Here is a 19205-nt window from a genome sequence, read left to right as displayed (position 1 = left end):
CACTGCAGAAAGTCATTTTTTATATTTCCATAAGCAGTCAAAGTCATAAAATAGAGCATATTTCATTCATCTAAAGCTTCAAGCATGGCATTCTTCCTCTGTTTCTGACTCACACTGTCAGATCTAGGTCAGTCGATGCTGAATTCCCTCTGCGAGACACATTGCACCTCAAAGGGCATCAGCTGAGAAACTCTCACCGCTCTAGACATAAAAGGGCTGAAATCCCACTTAGCATATGGACTTCCTTCTGTCTGACTCCCAGACCCAGAGCTCTTTGATTGGACTTTTCTGTAGTCATATGCTGCAGTCTGCAGGAGAAGTCTCGTCTGGAAGAGATTTTCGGATGAGAGTTGTTTAAACGCCTTCTGGTTTCTCTCTCTTTTTCGCGCCTCATTAACAGCAGAAGGAAATGCTTTTGAGGTGAGAAATAAAATAAAACAGTGGGCGCAAATGTCTTTTTAATGCCAGAGGTCAGAGGAGAATGGCCAGACTGATAGAAAGGCAACAGTAACTCAAATAAGCACTCGTTACAACTGAAGTCTGCAGAAGAGCATCTCTGAACACACAACACATCCAACCTTGAGGCGGATGGGCTACAGCAGCAGAAGACCACTCTGGGTGCCTCTCTTCAGGCTACTGGTGGTGGTGTAATGGTGTGGGGGATATTTTCTTGGCACACTTTGGGCTCATTAGTACCAATTGATAATCGTGTCAGCACCACAGCCTCCCTGAGTATTGTTGCTGACCATGTCCATCCCTTTATGACCACAGTGTACTCATCATCTGATGGCTACTTCCAGCAGGATAACACACCATGTCATAAAGCATGAATCATCCTAGACGGGGTTTTTGAACATGACAATGAGTTCACTGCACTCAAATGGCTCCTCAGTCACCAGTTCTCGATCCAAAAGAGCTCCTTTGGGATGTGGTGTAGTAGTCGTAACCATTAGTGTCCTTGACAGGAAATTTGTTATGGGCATCATCATATTGCTGCAGACATTCCATAAAAACAATAATATAACAATATAATATAAAATACAGCAGTTACAAAATGTATAATGCTAATTGATATAGACTCTTGTTAAATAAATTCAATTCAGCTATATTTGTGTAGCGCTTTTACAATGTAGATTGTGTCAAAGCAGCTTCACATAAATGGTCATAATAACTGGATCAGGGTGGTTCAGTTTTTAGTGTTTAAGTTCAGTTCAGTTTAGCTCAGTTCAGTGTGGTTTGAAATCATTACTGAGAGTCCAAACACTGAAGAGCAAATTCGTCAATGTGTAATAAACCCACTGAAACAGGAACAAAGGATTTTTTTAATAACGGTTTAACCTACACTTTGGGACTGTATCTTCTACCAGAGGGAAGAAGTTCATAATGTGGAAACAAAAAATGAGTTGGATCATTCACAATCCTTTCCAGCTGATTAAGGACATATTTCTCATATAAAACTTGAGGATTAAAATATTCATCATGCCCAACAATTTTCCATTCTGTCTTTAGGAGATGCATCAACTTAGATTTACACTGAACCAGGTTGGCAAACCACACTGTGATACCAAATCTCTAACAATGCTTTCAAGAACGGTTTTAGAAAACAACATCATGAGCTTCTTGTTAACTCCAAAAAGACGTAACCTACGTAAAAAATACAATCTCTGGTGTAAACGAGAACAAACCCACTCAATGTGTGTTTTCCATGTGAAAAAACTGTCGATGTAAATGCTTAAGCACTTATAGGTTTCTGACTGAGTGACAGGATGGTCGTGTACAACCACTTGACGATGGTCACCTATACACTTTGGGTCAAATATAATCTGTTCTGTTTTCTTAGTATTTATTTTTAGCTTATTTCTATCACACCACTCAACAAACCGGCTAATTTCTGACTGGTAGATAACACTGATATCATCATTCTTATAGGTTAAAAATGGCTGTGTCATCAGAATATTTAAAAATAAAATTCTGTTAATGCTTACTTGAACATTCATTTGTAAAAAGTGTAAAAAGAATAGGTGAACTGACACAGCCTTGTGGAACCCTAGTACTACTTTAATGGGAGATTCACATCATGGATGTAAAGTCGACAAATCTGCAGCAACTGCGTGATGCTATCATGTCAATATGGACCAAAGTATCTAAAGAATATTTTCAGTACCTTGTTGAATCTATGCCACGAAGGATTAAGTCAGTTCTGAAGGCAAACGGGGGTCCATCCCAGTACTAGTAAGGTGTACCTAATATAGTGGGCGGTGAGTGTATATATATATATATATATATATATATATATATATATATATATATATATATATATATATATATATATATATTACAATAACTGGTACCTGCATTTGTATCAATAATGATGTATATATTTAGTACTGTAATTTAGAATTGAGAAATATATATTTAGTATTTATTTTATAAACAACTAATATGTTTATTACTTCAATTTCAGTTTCTACTTGCACTTATACATGTTGTTTAATAATGCTTTGATTATCTGGTCTTTTCAGTACAATAATGTATTTTTATCATTTATATTTTATGTTTTTATTATATTAGCATTGATTCAATAAATGTTTGATTTTTATTATTGTAAAACAATTGTAGCCTTTTTAGTTAGTTAAAAATATATTTTTAATGATTCATTTTGTGTTTTAATTTTAATGGTATTTTATTCTCATCATTGATATATATATATATATATATATATATATATATATATATATATATATATATATATATATATATATATATATATATATATATATAATTTATTAAATTTCTTTTTTTTTATTTGTATAATATTAATATTATTGCAGGATATTGTTATTTTTAACAACCACACTACTTGCTATACACTTTTTTTTTACACACATATACACTTATTTAACAACACACTTTATATGCCGCACATATAACGTATATAATCTACCTGTACACGTGTCAATTTGTATATTTGCATTCACTTACTTTTTTTTACTATTTAAAAAATATATTTATCATCTGTTTTTGTCCTGTATCTGTGATTCTGTTGCACTGTAGAAGCTCTGTCACGAAAACAAATTCCTCGTATGTGTGAACATACCTGGCAATAAAGCTCTTTCTAATTAGCACACACGTTAGTTAAGATATATTAGTTACATTCATAATATTATATAATAATAATTAGAATAATAGGCGGTTCATTCCACTGTGAAGACCCTTGATAAACAAGGGACTAAGCCGAAGGAAAATGAATGAATGAATAATAATATTCCTCTAGACCAGTGTTTTGAAAGCCAGCACGAGAGGGCGGAGTCAGTCGTCTGTTCCCATGCTGCTTTGCGCGCAGGTGTCATGGCGGCTCTCTAGTCGGTATCATTGCGGCCGTTTATTATTGTTAACAGACCGCATTATTTCCTAATTTAATATCCGTAGCTACCATTAAACGCTTACGGTGTTTAGCTCGACCGCGCTACAGCTTTTTCGGGACGCACAGAAGACGTAAAGAATCCGTTCATTTATTGAAAAGCTAAAATACGCTAGCACCATTGCATGAATTGAGTGTATAAAGTGAGATAATTAATAATAAAAATCACACACGGCTTATTAACTCATAAGAACTCCTTTATAGCACAACCAGGGTTTGAAGCGAAGAACCATGAGCACACAAGTGAGTTAATCTCTAATATTTTCACATAGCTAGAAGTTTTCTGACTTATTTAACGTTACACTGCAACAAATGCTCTTACTACTTAAAGTTTGACTTGTTTCTAGTCCAAATCTCTAAAAAATATTTAAACCACGAAGCTTTTTCTAAATAAGCTAAACATAGTGTCTTGCTTTAAGAAATAATATGTCAAAATTAAGCGAGTTTATTCTTAAAGCAAGCTAAATAATCTTCCCTTGAGGTAAGAAAAATAATCTTGCTTTTCCTTTTGATTTACGATTATTTTGCTTACCCCATTGGCAGATTATTTTGCTTGTTTTAAGGAAAATCTCACTTAATTTTGACACATTATTTCTTAAAACAACAAACTATGTTTAATAAAAATCATCTAAGTAAGAAAAGCATTTTTAAAGTGTATTATACAGTGATCAAAATCATGCTTTTATGTTATATAAATGTTTATTTCTCTGTTTTTCAGTACAGTATACTCTTCAAGCAGGAGCACGGTGAGTCCTCCTCACACACTTATTCCTAAAAAATGTCTGGAATGTAGTGAGCTGTCTAGATAGGGAGCATATTTGAGCTACTAAATGTGCTTTTATGCATTTGCAGCTCATGAAGACGCCATCTGGACAGCAGCATGGGGTCGCAGTGAGAAGGACGGCTCTGAAACCATTGTGACCGGCTCTCTGGATGACCTGGTCAAAGTGTGGAAATGGTAAATCAATGAGCAAAGTGCAGTAAAAGGGTAAACTTTTGATTTAGAGTGTGTTTGCAGTAAGGCTGTGTGTAGCCCTGTCACAATAATCCATATATCGACTTGTCGAGCAATACTTTGAGATGACCTCAATCATTTTTGCCGTTGCAGTATATATTTACAAATTCACAAATAACGTTAAAGCCATTTTACAATGACATTTACATTCTACCTCACCAGTGTCAAAGTTTAAAATGAGACATTTACCTAATAGGACATTAAATGGTATATACAATAGGAAATTACCTTTTTAACGTCAACTTATAGAATCTAAATATGATAAGTATTTTAAAGTGATAATGGCTGTTTGAGTTATTATGCTGATATAGGATCATTATATAATCAGTGGTATAAAATGATATCAATATGACAGTAGTATCGCGTATTGCAACTATTTCCTAAGTTCCTTATCGTGACAGGCCTAGCTGTGTGATATAAATACAATTCCGAGGGGTTTAAATACAATTTAGTTTACAATTTTGACTTTAAATCGCACTAATTTATAACTCACAGTGGTTGAAAATTCTGACATCTTGTTTCAGAATCAATGTAAACTCACAATTGCAAGTTTAAAAAAGCAGTATGTTGGACTAGGGTTGTAACAATATACCGGTATGACGGTTTACCACGATTTGAACGTGCACGATTATCATACCATGAACAATTGCATATCAACGGTTTTAACCCTTAAAGACCGAGACAGCCGCCCGCGGCTAAAAATAAGTATTGCTCTTAAATGTTTAATAACCTTTGATCCGCTGATCTGATTCATACAATTGAAAGATTGGCATAAAGAAGAGAATCTCAGCTTTCTAGTGCTGTATCACATAACATTCGCGGACTTTCAGAGGCTCCGGAATCAGTGCGGTTACGTCATCAAAATTTGACAACGCTGATTTGACAAAGAAACGCTCGTCACTGTGTCTCCGGACAAACCAGACATGATACATTGATGCATTGTCCCTCCTCCATGCCCAGATTGGTTCAAACTCGCTATATCACAACCAATAAGCATAGGTTTCGCTTTTGTTTGTGGACCAACACTGAGCTTTTTGAACAACACGGAATGAGAGATAGGCATACATTTCTGCGCGGCTAAATAAAACGAAATGAAGGTGCAGTTGTTTGTCTGCATTGCATACAACCACATCCAAATCCATATCCACAGACAACCATATCCATGGTGGCACATAAAACCTAAGGATGTTCCATATTGAATCTAGTTTCGTTATGTAACTATTTATAGTATAGTAAATATTTATATCTATTTTTACTGAGGATTTGCACCATGTTTATTTGGACTTTGACATTATTTATTATTTTTTTATTTGTTCATTGTACAAGTGGACACATTCTCTCACCTCAGCGGTCAATATTAAGTCCTGAAAATCTCAACATGCTTACATTTCTTCATCACAACCTAGACTGAAAAAAACAACGCTTTAAATACATGTTTACAGCCATAAACTTGGTATTGCACTTTTGGTCTCCCATTTATCCTGCTTATAAGGAAGGACAGTTTAAGTTTATTTTTGTCTAATCTTAAAAGACCCTGCTTGTTTATTCCTTCTAATTTAATTTATTAAAATGGGAGATTTTTCAGTTTATTTTTATAAAAGACTTCTATAGTTCTATTAAAATGGTTCTTTCAAAAGTTTGTTGAAATAAAACCTTTGTTCAGTCAGAAAATGTGTTCTTATTCTTTTCAGGGTCTTTGCTATGAGAATTACTATTTAATACCGTATACTGCGAAACCGTCAAACCGTGGTATTGTTTTAGACGATTATCATACCGTAAAAAATTCATACCGTTACAACCCTATGTTGGACATTCTATGCAAAAACGTTAACAGAGGAGCATATAATATTTGTTTTATATCACATTTATATATGTGCCATTTATTCAATCTGTTTTTCTAGTGCCATGAAGAGAAGTTTGCTTTTTGCCGATTTGCATTTGTGAATGTGAAATTTACATAGTGATAACGTTTATATTAAAATTGGCATCTTTTAAAGAGCAACCCTTAACATAATAACCCAAAATCATTTATAAGATCTTTATTATTATTTTTATATTATGAGCAACAAACAAATTTTATATACACTACCTAGGCCTAGTTGTTTAATTCTCCTGGTTCTCTTAGTCCAGGCCCACCTGGGCTAGCTAATAAAGCTCTTACCAGGCTTTCTAGAAACATCCTTGAAGGTGTGTTGAGGCAAGTTGGAGCTAAAATCTGCAGGACACCGGCCCTCCAGGACCGAGTTTGGACACCCCTGTCTTAGTCAGAATCAAAAAACAGTTAAATAAGTTTTATTTGGCCATTGAATATACTTGGATGGACGTCCAGCATTCTGCAGCCTCCTGCACCCAGACTGCAGCTCTGCACAAGTAGTTTGGCCAGAGGAGAAATTGTTGTGCTCAACTGATTCTGATTTATCACTAGATTTTTTTTTTCCTTCTTCACTTTCGTCAATTGGTGAAGTTTTGTTTCTCGCCACTGGCTTGCTTGGTTCGGGACATGTGGAGCTAGCTGCACATCAATGGATTTGCTCTTCAGTGTTTGGACTTTCATCAGTGAAAATTAAACCACACTGAGCTAAACTGAACTTCAACTTAAACTGAACTGACACTGTTTCAATTTACTAGAACTTCTATGTTCAGCTGCTTAGACACAATCTACATTATAAAAGTGGTATAGAAAGAAAGAAAGATGAATCGAATTAAATTGAACAATAATCACATTCCAGGATTTATTTTCTGATATGCATAAACTTACGAAAGCAAACAAACAAACAAACTAAAAGAACACCCCTATCCCAGCCTGTAAGTGTACAATATAGTGGCAATCAAAGCAACTTTTTAGTTACAATACATAGCTTTAAAGAATATAATTCCTCATGAAATCACAGAGGAAAGGGCCCCAGATCTTGCGAAATTGTCCACGTGGGCTTTTTAAAGATATCTTGTTCGTTCCAAGTACAAAATCTGCATCTTTTCATTGCTCTCACCAGGGATCAGATGGCAGCATTCACTCCAGAGTTGTTTTCAATTGAACCAAAGCTTTCTCAAGGTTAAACCTACCCTAAAAAGTGTCTATTTTTCTGCTCTTGTCTGGCAGGAGTGATGAGAAGCTGGAGCTGCAGTGGACTCTCGAGGGTCATCAGCTGGGTGTTGTGTCTGTGAACATCAGTCAGAATGGAGCCATCGCCGCCTCCAGCTCTCTGGATGCTCACATTCGCCTCTGGGACCTGGAGACGGGCAAACAGATTAAATCCATGGACGCGGGACCTGGTAAGCGTTCATTTCTTTTTTTTTAAGAGCAGGTGTATGGTATATTAAAGTGTCCTAATATTGTTTTAGAGTCATCTAAGGTCAGAAAACACTGTAATTTCCTCAGATTATGTAATTCAAATTAAAATAATTCTGCAATGATTTCAGCACAGTTTGTTTGAATGAATCGTGGGCTTATAATCTGTAAACCCCTCCCTTCCGTAAGTCAACTCTGCTCTGATTGGTCAGCTGGACAAGTCTGTTTTGATCGGTCTTTCTGAGCCTATTCCATGTCAAAAATTAAACACCCATTTCAGAGTGTTCGTATGTTTTGGAATAATGCAAAATAGTTACTGTTATTGTCTTGTCGTAGATTGGTAGAAGGCTAAAGACTTGAAAATGTAACGGCTCGTTAAGGCAATTTAGAGTTAAGTCTTTCTTAATTCATCTTGATTGGCACTTTTGCAGACTGTTTACATTGAAACATTGGGAAAAATCTTTTTCGAAATCCCATTTGATGTTTAATGCAGCTTTGAGTGTGGTGAACTTATTTTCTATTCCGTCTGCAGTTGACGCCTGGACGGTGGCTTTCTCTCCTGACTCCAAATACATCGCCACCGGCAGCCATCTTGGGAAGGTCAACATCTTCGGTGTGGAAAGTGGGAAAAAGGAGCATTCACTGGACACCAGAGGGAAATTCATTCTGAGCATCGCTTATGTAAGATCACAAAGCATTATTAAAAGGCATTCATTTTAAATGTTACATCATTTGTTTTTATTTTACGTACACACACACAATGCATATGTATATTAGTATTAATGGTGTAATGCAGGGGTGTCCAAACTCGGTCCTGGAGGGCCGGTGTCCTGCAGATTTTAGCTCCAACTTGCCTCAACACACCTGCAAGGATGTTTCTAGAAAGCCTAGTAAGAGCTTGATTAGCTAGGCCAGGTGTGACTGATTGGGGTTAGAACTAAACTTTGCAGGACACCGAGTTTGTACATGCCTGGTGTAATGGATCACAAATACCACAGTTCGGATCTCATTATGAGTTTTTAGTCTCAGGACCATTTTTCATATCAACCAAAAAGGGGAGGAGACAACTGTAATTTTCTTTCCATTTATTACAAAAACAGCACTGCAGGAAACTTTTGGTTTTAACAAACAGATATTACAACTTGTAATTTTATTAAAAATTAAATGAAGAAATAATCAGCTGAATAAAAATTTGTTGTAAAATGTTTAGTACAGTGAAGAATTAACTGTCACGACTGAGTAATTCCATGCAAATGTCAACCTTGCCATGAAAAAAAAACTAGGTTTTCAACAAAATAGCAAAACAGTTTTCAAGATTTCGGGGAAGCAATTATTTTTCAGTACATTAGAAATAATCAAAATATCTCTGTTAGTGTTTTCTTTCTTTTTTTTTTTTAACTTTGTTTATTTTGAATATTCAGTTGAGTACAATCACAGTATTTTAAGGTACAGTGGTATCTCAGTATGTGAGCTTAGATGGTATAACAATTGCGTACATTATTGTCAGGTGTATTTTCTACACAGTAGTACTCAAATTTTGTAAATTATAAAATGAAAAACAGCATAAAAAGAGAAGAAAAGTAAAAAAAATAAGAAAAAGATCCAATAAAATATAATAATCAAAAATAAATGGAATTTAAAAAACTATTTACATCCAGGGTAAGAACACATGTCATAATATAATTCCTTCCAGAATAATCTCAAGTGACTATCTTCATTATACACATGGGGATGTTACACATAATAATATGAATAAGTGTAACCATATACATGTACATACATTAGCATATATTTATCTATCAGAACAACATCTTGTATTCATTTATAGCAACAAAGTCGGGTCTTCTAACTAAAATATATTTAACCCTTTTTCTCCATTTTCCTAGGAATATATCCTTCTTTAAATTGACAACAAAAGTGATTTTTTCCATTGTGTCGATCTCAATAGTTGCGTCTATCCAATAACTAAGGGTTGGTCGCTCTTGCTGTAGCCATTTGCGTGTGATCTGTTAGTTTTTTCAAACTATTCTAGTTGAATTAGCAAAGTCACACAAGTGGCAATTTTACATCGGTCACATCCATAACGAAGCAAATTCACATAACGGCACTTTTTCCTCATGAATGCAACAGTATAAAATAATATCAATATTTTTTGTTCTATAGAGAACCAACTCTTATCGTTTTGATTAGCATTATTTCTTTTGGTTTGTGCAATTTAATATACAAAATTTCTACAAAGTAATTTGTGAACTGTAAACTCGCAGACTCTTTTGGTCACATCCATAACGCATGTCTATTTTCCTCATTTAAAGTGCGAATCATGTTTACAGATTGATATTTTTCTGGTCCTGTAACCCTGTGGTTAGTTGTTCTGTAAAATATAAACAAATTTTCAATATAATGTTAACGTATTCTTTCTATGTGAATTTATGTTTTGAGTTTTTACTCCAATTGTCACATCCATAACGCTGGAATTGCTACTACTGTTACTGATAACGCTAAATGTGTTAATCTAACATTATAATTTGTTAAACCCATATTAATTTTTAGTTTAATTTTTTTAATAAATGATTCAGTCTTTCACTCATAAAACTTCATGTTTCATTGCTACATGTATCGTTTTTGAAGCATTATACAATGGCATATTTTTGATGGCTGGTTGTCGCCACCTATTGGTTAAATAATGTAATTGCTGCCTACAATTTTCATTTTTAAGCATTGTTAAATGCATATGACAGTAGTTTTAATCTTTACCATAATCATCAGTGGTTTTATCTAAACTATGAACTGTTCACCAAGTAATTCTGTGTCATTTGACTGTTTGTAACTAACTCAAAAGACTAAAGACTCCATATCTTTCTTGATTTTTGCGTATTTCAAACACAGATTTGAATGCAGCGATTCGAGGATTAATAAACATGTGCAAATCACCATCATTTATAATTGATGTTGAGTGGGTGTTGAGATCCCAATCTTTTATTGATTAATCGTGCAGCTTACACTGAATTCCTTAATGCAGGCTAAACAATGGGCTGTTTCTCAATTCCAATTTTTATACGAATTTCAGCAAACAAATTCCCTTAATGTGTATATTCCTTTATTAATATGTCCATGGTAATGTTTACATTCACCGTTTCATTTTGGGAACCTCCTGAAGTAAATAAGTCATATCTCTGAACTTTAATAACAAATCTAAATAAACTGCTGCGCATTCCACCTCCAGTCGCAATGACTTCTGGGACTTTTAGAGCAAGAACGGTGCTCAAGTCTGCATTAGTGCGTCCTTGATATCAAGAACACATCCGGGAAGTTTCAGGCATCCTCTGTTCTTGCGGTCTTGAGTATTATGCCTGTTTCACACCGCAAGCGTCAGCGGCGCGTGAGCAGAGCGTGAGCAGCGCGTGTGTTTTCGGCGTCCATGTTAACAGATTAGAGCTTTCATACCGCAAGCAGCAGCAGCGCGTCAGAGCGAGGCGTGAGCGTCGCCGAAGCAGCAGTGCAGCGATAGTTTCGGCGCTGGGTCTATTTTTGACGCGCATTAAAGTTACAGTGCATTGATAATGACCAAAACACATTGAATGACAGTAAAAAGTAGCAATTTTACTCAATAAATGCGTTAATAATGTCAAATGGTTTATATAGTCATCCAAATTAACTTAAAACGATTAAAAACGGCAAGAAACATTTATTTAGGCCCGAACTACAAAACCAAATGTAAAACAATTTTAGTATCAGTTTTGCTTAAGTTGCACACTAGTGTTGTAGGAGAGGGGAAATAGAATATTTACGGGATTTGTAGTCCATAGCAAAGTGTATTGTGGGTAGTGTAGTTCGACACGCATGCTGGATGATGTGAGCTCGCTGTGTTCTGTGCAGCTAGCAGAGGAAGAAAGTTTTAATCGGCTTTGTTTTATGTTCACTCGAGTTATTCCTACCGGGAGCTGTTTGCTCTGTGAATCTGACAACACGAAAATAAGTAAAAGAATGGCATGCATTGGTTACTTTTGTCCGTCTCATCATCTGCACGAGCATGAATTAACGAGCTGTTATTCTGCCGCTGGACATCACTGAAGCGGAGAAAGTAACACTAGTTTGATCATGTATAAATATCATTATAACTATATTGTATAAATATTATTATAACTAGGTCTACAACACAGGCGATTGTCTTCTGACTGTAGACACTTCTCATATAAGTTAGCTTGAGAAGCATACAGTACTATTTGATCTATAAATTTTGTAAAATAAACATTTGCAGGTTAAAGAAACAGCATAGGAGGGGCCTTGTTGCAGATGAAAAGTTTAAAAAGTGTATTTGTAAATAGAGAGACATGGGTAACTAGATAGAATACACAGAGATAGGTTGATCTCTGCAGCAGCTGCCGAAGAGCTCCGCGCTGCAGACGCAGCTGGTGTGAAAGGCAAACGCCTGCATGCTGCTACTGCTCGACATACGCGCTGCGCACGCTCTGCTCACGCGCCGCTGACGCTTGCGGTGTGAAACAGGCGTTAGAACTTTGGCAGCTGATGATGACATTACACGAGAACACAAGACTAAGTAATGACAGAAAACACCTTTAATAACCTAAGAAACCTGCCACATCCTGAATAACCCACCACATATTCCTCATTATATTTTACAGGAAAGCCTAAATGCTTTCATACATGTGATTTCAATGGTGCAAGAGGTGATCGCTCTCTGATCGTTACAAATTTAGGATTGATCTACAAGTAAAGAAAAAAGTATTCACCTAATCTGCGGGTCACATGTGTTCTGAACTGTGGGTTGTGATCTGATGAGTTTGTCCAAAAGGAGCTAATTCAAAATCATTTATCACCATCATATTCCATTATAATTTATGGTATAAGTTATTACATATGTAGGTTATTAAACATAACAAGGTCCAACATCTTTTATGGTCTTGAGAATGTAATGACACTATAAATTATAAGGATTCCTTATAAAAGAATGTTGAACAAATGGCTTTTGTTATGCCTAGCTCTAAAATGTTTTGTTACCAAGAAATAAAGATAAAATATTGAGCATGAATCATGGAAAACATCTGGGAAATGTATTTTTCATAGGGCAGAGCGTTACAGTGACACTTATGTACAGGCTTTAAAAAAAGAAAGAAAAGAAATAGATTTCACACATTACGCACTCTCACACACATTTGAACGAACATTTGTTGGGTTTTCCAGACTGTAATATCTTTCTTTTCTCTGTGTCTCCAGAGTCCAGATGGAAAGTACTTAGCCAGCGGTGCTATTGACGGAATCATTAATATTTTTGATATTGCGACTGGGAAACTCCTGCACACGCTGGAAGGTGAAAATCGTCTTCCACATGATTCAGGCTGTCTTCGGTTTCCTCTATTAAAGCAGAGCGTCTGCTGGATGCATTTAGGATGATTATGGGTTACGTGAACGTGCTGGAAAAGCCTGTTTGCGTCTCTGGCTGTCCCTCAGGGGTTTTAAACTTCAGCTTCTGTCACAAAACAACTCCAGTTCTTTCCTCTTTGTCTTCTTCGCTCTTCCCTTTCATTCAATCCAAGAGGTCCAGATGGAAATAATGTGTTAGATGCAGTTCAGTTCTTACATTACCTGTTAAAAGTTAGTCTATCTATCTATCTATCTATCTATCTATCTATCTATCTATCTATCTATCTATCTATCTATCTATCTATCTATCTATCTATCTATCTTCTATCCGTCCGTCCGTCTGTCTATCTATATGTCTATCTGTCTATCTATATGTCTATCTATCTGTCTATCTGTCTGTCATTCTATCTATCTATCTATCTATCTATCTATCTATCTATCTATCTATCTATCTATCTATCTATCTATCTATCTATCTATCTATCTATCTATCTATCTATCTATCTATCTATCTATCTATCTATTCATCTATCCGTCTATCCATCTGTCCGTCTATCTATCTATCTATCTATCTATCTATCTATCTATCTGTCTGTCTGTCTGTCTGTCTGTCTATCTATCTATCTATCTATCTATCTATCTACCACAGCGATCTGTCTTAGGTCCAGAACATATATATACATATATATATATATATATATATATATATATATATATATATATATATATATATATATATATATATATATATATATATATATATATATATATATATATAATAATAACGTTATATCAAATATTATACTATATATATATATATATATATATATATATATATATATATATATATATATATATATATATATATATATAGTATAATATTTGATATAACGTTATTTAGTGTATTATTGTTTTAATTGATTCATAATTTATTTCTATGATTTTTTTTTTAGATTTGAGATTTTTAGTGTTGTATGATCCTTCAAAAATCATTAGAAAATGCTGACTCTCACTTTTTTTTAGGATTTCCTTCATGAAAAGTAAGTTAAAAGTAACTTATTTGTAATTCAATATTTTTTGTTTTTACATTTGAAATGTTTTTTTTTACTTTCTTGGTGAACAATTTAAATGTGTTTTAAAATTGTGCTGCATTATTGCACCCCAGCAGTTTTCAACACTGATTACAATAATAAACAACAATAAATGTTTCTTAAGGAGAAGTTTGTATTCTAATGCTTTCTGAAGGACAATTTCAACTGTGTTTAATAAAAGAAATTATAATTTATAATTTAGTTTTTTTGCAATTTTAATCAAACAAATGCAGCTTTGGGGATTAGAATTAGTTTTTATTTTTATTAAAATCCTGTTTTTTTTTTTTTTTTTGTTTTTTTTAGCAGTTGTGCTTTTTAACTTCAGCTTCTGTCACAAAACAACTCCAGTTCTTTCCTCTTTGTCTTCTTCGCTCTTCCCTTTCATTCAATCCAAGAGGTCCAGATGGAAATAATGTGTTAGATGCAGTTCAGTTCTTACATTACCTGTTAAAAGTTAGTCTATCTATCTATCTATCTATCTATCTATCTATCTATCTATCTATCTATCTATCTATCTATCTATCTATCTATCTATCTATCTATCTATCTTCTATCCGTCCGTCCGTCTGTCTATCTATATGTCTATCTGTCTATCTATATGTCTATCTATCTGTCTATCTGTCTGTCATTCTATCTATCTATCTATCTATCTATCTATCTATCTATCTATCTATCTATCTATCTATCTATCTATCTATCTATCTATCTATCTATCTATTCATCTATCCGTCTATCCATCTGTCCGTCTATCTATCTATCTATCTATCAATCTATCTATCTATCTATCTGTCTGTCTGTCTGTCTGTCTGTCTATCTATCTATCTATCTATCTATCTATCTACCACAGCGATCTGTCTTAGGTCCAGAACATATATATACATATATATATATATATATATATATATATATATATATATATATATATATATATATATATATATATATATATATATATATATAATAACGTTATATCAAATATTATACTATATATATATATATATATATATATATATATATATATATATATATATATATATATATATATATATATATATATATATATATATATATATATATATAGTATAATATTTGATATAACGTTATTTAGTGTGTTATTGTTTTAATTGATTCATAATTTATTTCTATGATTTTTTTTTTAGATTTGAGATTTTTAGTGTTGTATGATCCTTCAAAAATCATTAGAAAATGCTGACTCTCACTTTTTTTTAGGATTTCCTTCATGAAAAGTAAGTTAAAAGTAACTTATTTGTAATTCAATATTTTTTGTTTTTACATTTGAAATGTTTTTTTTTACTTTCTTGGTGAACAATTTAAATGTGTTTTAAAATTGTGCTGCATTATTGCACCCCAGCAGTTTTCAACACTGATTACAATAATAAACAACAATAAATGTTTCTTAAGGAGAAGTTTGTATTCTAATGCTTTCTGAAGGACAATTTCAACTGTGTTTAATAAAAGAAATTATAATTTATAATTTAGTTTTTTTGCAATTTTAATCAAACAAATGCAGCTTTGGGGATTAGAATTAGTTTTTATTTTTATTAAAATCCTGTTTTTTTTTTTTTTTTTTTTTTTTTAGCAGTTGTGCTTTTTAACTTAAAATATCCACTTTTCATTCATATATATTTTAAAATGTAATTAACTCCTGTGATGCAAAGCTGCGTTTTCAGCATCATCGCTCATTAATATGTTCATATCCAGGTCACGCTATGCCTATCAGATCTCTGACGTTCTCTCCAGACTCTCAGCTGCTGGTCACAGCATCAGACGACGGATACATCAAAATTTATGATGTGTAAGTATTAACACACGCAGATTTCTGTGTATATTCAGCATCCAAACATATTCAAATCTGATATTCTGCCTGTTTTTGTGTGTTTTACAGGCAGCACGCAAACCTGGCCGGCACACTCAGCGGTCATGGATCCTGGGTGCTGAGCGTGGCCTTTTCACCCGATGACACGCACTTTGTGTCTAGGCAAGAGTTGAGAGTTATGTAAATTAAGAATGAAAGTGTAGTTTGCATGTTATGAAGTGTAATATTTGGCTTTTTATTTTTTCAGTTCGTCAGATAAGAGCATAAAGGTGTGGGACACGAGCAGCAGATCATGTGTCAACACATTCTTTGACCATCAGGACCAGGTCAGATTAACATCTATCTGTCCGTCCATCCATCCATCTATCGTTCCATCCATCTATTGTTCTATCCATCTATTGTTTTATCTCTATCGTTCTATCTATTGTTCCTTCTATCTATCTATCTATCTATCTATCTATCTATCTATCTATCTATCTATCTATCTATCTATCTATCTATCTATCTATCTATCCATCCATCCATCTATCCATCGTTCCATCCATCCATCCATCCATCGTTCCATCCATCCATCGTTCCATCCATCCATCCATCCATCCATCCATCCATCCATCCATCCATCTATCTATCTATCTATCTATCTGTCTGTCTGTCTGTCTATCTATCTATCTATCTATCTATCTATCTATCTATCTATCTATTTAACTCTCTATCTATCCATCGTTCCATCCATCCACCGTTCTATCCATCTATCTATATCCATCCATCCATCCATCCATCGTTCCAGCTATCCATCATTCTATCCATCCATCTATCCATCTGTCTGTTGTTCCATCTATCTGTCTATCTATCTATCTATCTATCTATCTATCTATCTATCCATTCATCTATCTATCGTTCCTTCTATCCATCCATCCATCCATCGTTCCATCGTTCCGTCATTCTATATCGTTCAGTCATTCTGTCTATCCATCCATCCATCCATCCATCCATCGTTCCATCGTTCCATCCATCCATCGTTCTATCCATCTATCTATATCCATCCACCTATCGTTCTATCTATCCATTGTTCTATCTATCCATCTGTCTATTGTTCCATCTGTCTGTCTGTCTATCTATCTATCTATCTATCTATCTATCTATCTATCTATCTATCTATTCATCCATCTATCGTTCCATCTATCCATCCATCCATCGTTCTATCTATCGTTCCGTCATTCTATTTATCTTTCCATCATTCTATATCGTTCAATCATTCTGTCTATCTATCCATCCATCCATCGTTCTATCCATCCATCTATAGTTCCATCTGTCTATCGTTCTATCCATCTATCTATCCATCCATCCATCCATCCATCTGTCTATCTATCGTTCCATCTATTTATCTATCCATCCATCCATCATTTTATCTATCATTCCATCCTTCTATCATTTTATATCTATCTATCTATCTATCTATCTATCTATCTATCTATCTATCTATCTATCTATCTATCTATCTATCTATCTATCTATCTATCTGTCTGTCTGTCTGTCTGTCTGTCTGTCTGTCTGTCTGTCTATCTATCTATCTATCTATTGTTCCTTCATTCTATCGATCTATCCATCTAAGTTTAAATCAGGGGTGTCCAAACTCAGTCTTGGAGGGCCGGTGTCTTGCTGAATTTAGCTCCAACTTGCTTTAACACACCTGCCGGGAAGTTTCTAGTACAAACTTGATCCTCGAGGGCCGGTGTGCCTGCAGAGTTTTGTTCCAACACTAGTCAAACACACCTGAACAAACTAATCAGTGTCTTCAAGATCACTAGAAATCTATAAGCAGGTGTGTTTGATTAGAGCTGGAGCTAAACTCTCCAGGACACCAGCCCTCGAGGACCGAGTTTGGCCACCCCTGCCTTAAATTAATGTTAACAAGTATGAATTTGTAAATGTTGATTAAACTGTGATTAATATATACTGTTCATTATTAGTTTATGTTAGTTTATACATTAACTAATGAAACCCTTTTGTAAAGTGTAACCGAATCATTTATGACACCCACAACTGGAGAAATTTTGTTGAAAATGCTCGATAAAATGACTGTTATTTCTGTATTTGCTTTAGCAGATATCAGTATGTTTTCGTTTCTCAAGAGCATAACTCTTACATGTTGTTGATGTTGTAAATCTGTGCAGGTTTGGAGTGTGAAATACAATCCCACAGGCTCAAAGATCGTGTCTGCGGGAGACGACCGCGCCATCCATATTTACGACTGTCCCATGTAAAGCTCCACAGCCTCCTGGTGAACTCACACCCACTCAGACCACAGCATACCACTGATTTTTTATTATTATTATCAATTCATGGTTTCATTGCCAACATCTGCACATGATCATACAAATAAACGTTTTGTTTTTTTACTAAACAATCGTTTTTGTTGGATTCACACATTAATGACCAGTGATGTTACAGACTATTATTAGTTAGTTGGTTAGTTAATTCATATATAGTTTAATTACCTGTTGGCTTGGAAAAAAGTGTAAAATTCCCTGATATTTCCTTTTTTTCCCCATATCTTGAGCACAAACGTGACTCCTCTGCCCTCTACAGGCCAACACATGTTACTGTTGCAACAATTCAGAGCCCTTGATTTGAACCGCTGGTGATTAAACATGTAAAAAAAAAAAGTTTGAAAACCTAATCCAGAACAGAACTTGACAACAGAAGAGTTTAGAGTGTTAGAGCCGCACTATCAAAGGAAAATAAGGCGGTTTCAATCTTGTGTGGTTGATTCAATTCACTCCCAGGCCACACAAAGATTTAGTTAGAAACAAACGTTTACACACAAACAACTTTGGCAGTTCAAACAATGCACGTTTATAAAATACGTCAACTGGCAAACGCTTTGGCCCCAAAACACTGTTTTCTGATAGTTACGAGGAAGGCATGATGAAAACAGACATGATACGATACGATCCAAAGCAGATTCAACCAGTTCAGTAGAGCGAGATGCCTTTATTACAAGGCTTTTCACACCCATTAACTCTGGGTTAAGGTGGCTTTGATCAATTAAATTCCATAATCTTTTTCAAGTGGTCCTATTATGCCTTATTTTACAAGAGGCAGAATGAGTCTCTGTCTTTAGAGTGTGTATATGACGTTTCAGCTCAAAATACCCCACAGATAATGTT

General features: G+C 34.5%; 1 protein-coding gene and 1 long non-coding RNA gene across 2 annotated transcripts; one reads left to right on the top strand and one right to left on the bottom strand.

Annotated features, from left to right (window-relative positions):
• The first annotated feature begins 3362 nt into the window (after positions 1–3362).
• Positions 3363–18439, top strand: skic8 (SKI8 subunit of superkiller complex). Its single transcript, NM_200853.1, has 10 exons — positions 3363–3664; positions 4140–4167; positions 4274–4379; positions 7537–7709; positions 8258–8406; positions 12961–13054; positions 15921–16014; positions 16105–16197; positions 16283–16361; positions 18210–18439. Exons 1-10 carry the CDS (start codon positions 3653–3655, stop codon positions 18297–18299), a joined length of 918 nt encoding a protein of 305 aa, NP_957147.1. The 5' UTR covers positions 3363–3652; the 3' UTR covers positions 18300–18439.
• Positions 8600–12846, bottom strand: LOC141380878 (uncharacterized). The gene is made up of 3 exons (XR_012400209.1): positions 12181–12846; positions 10112–10926; positions 8600–9882 (listed from the first exon to the last, which is right to left on the bottom strand). It is a non-coding gene; the product is annotated as an uncharacterized lncRNA (long non-coding RNA).
• Positions 18440–19205: the final 766 nt, after the last annotated feature.

Source organism: Danio rerio, chromosome 25 (assembly GCF_049306965.1).
Source record: "Danio rerio strain Tuebingen ecotype United States chromosome 25, GRCz12tu, whole genome shotgun sequence".
NCBI lineage: Eukaryota > Metazoa > Chordata > Actinopteri > Cypriniformes > Danionidae > Danio > Danio rerio.
This window is presented reverse-complemented; position numbering and strand designations above follow the sequence as displayed.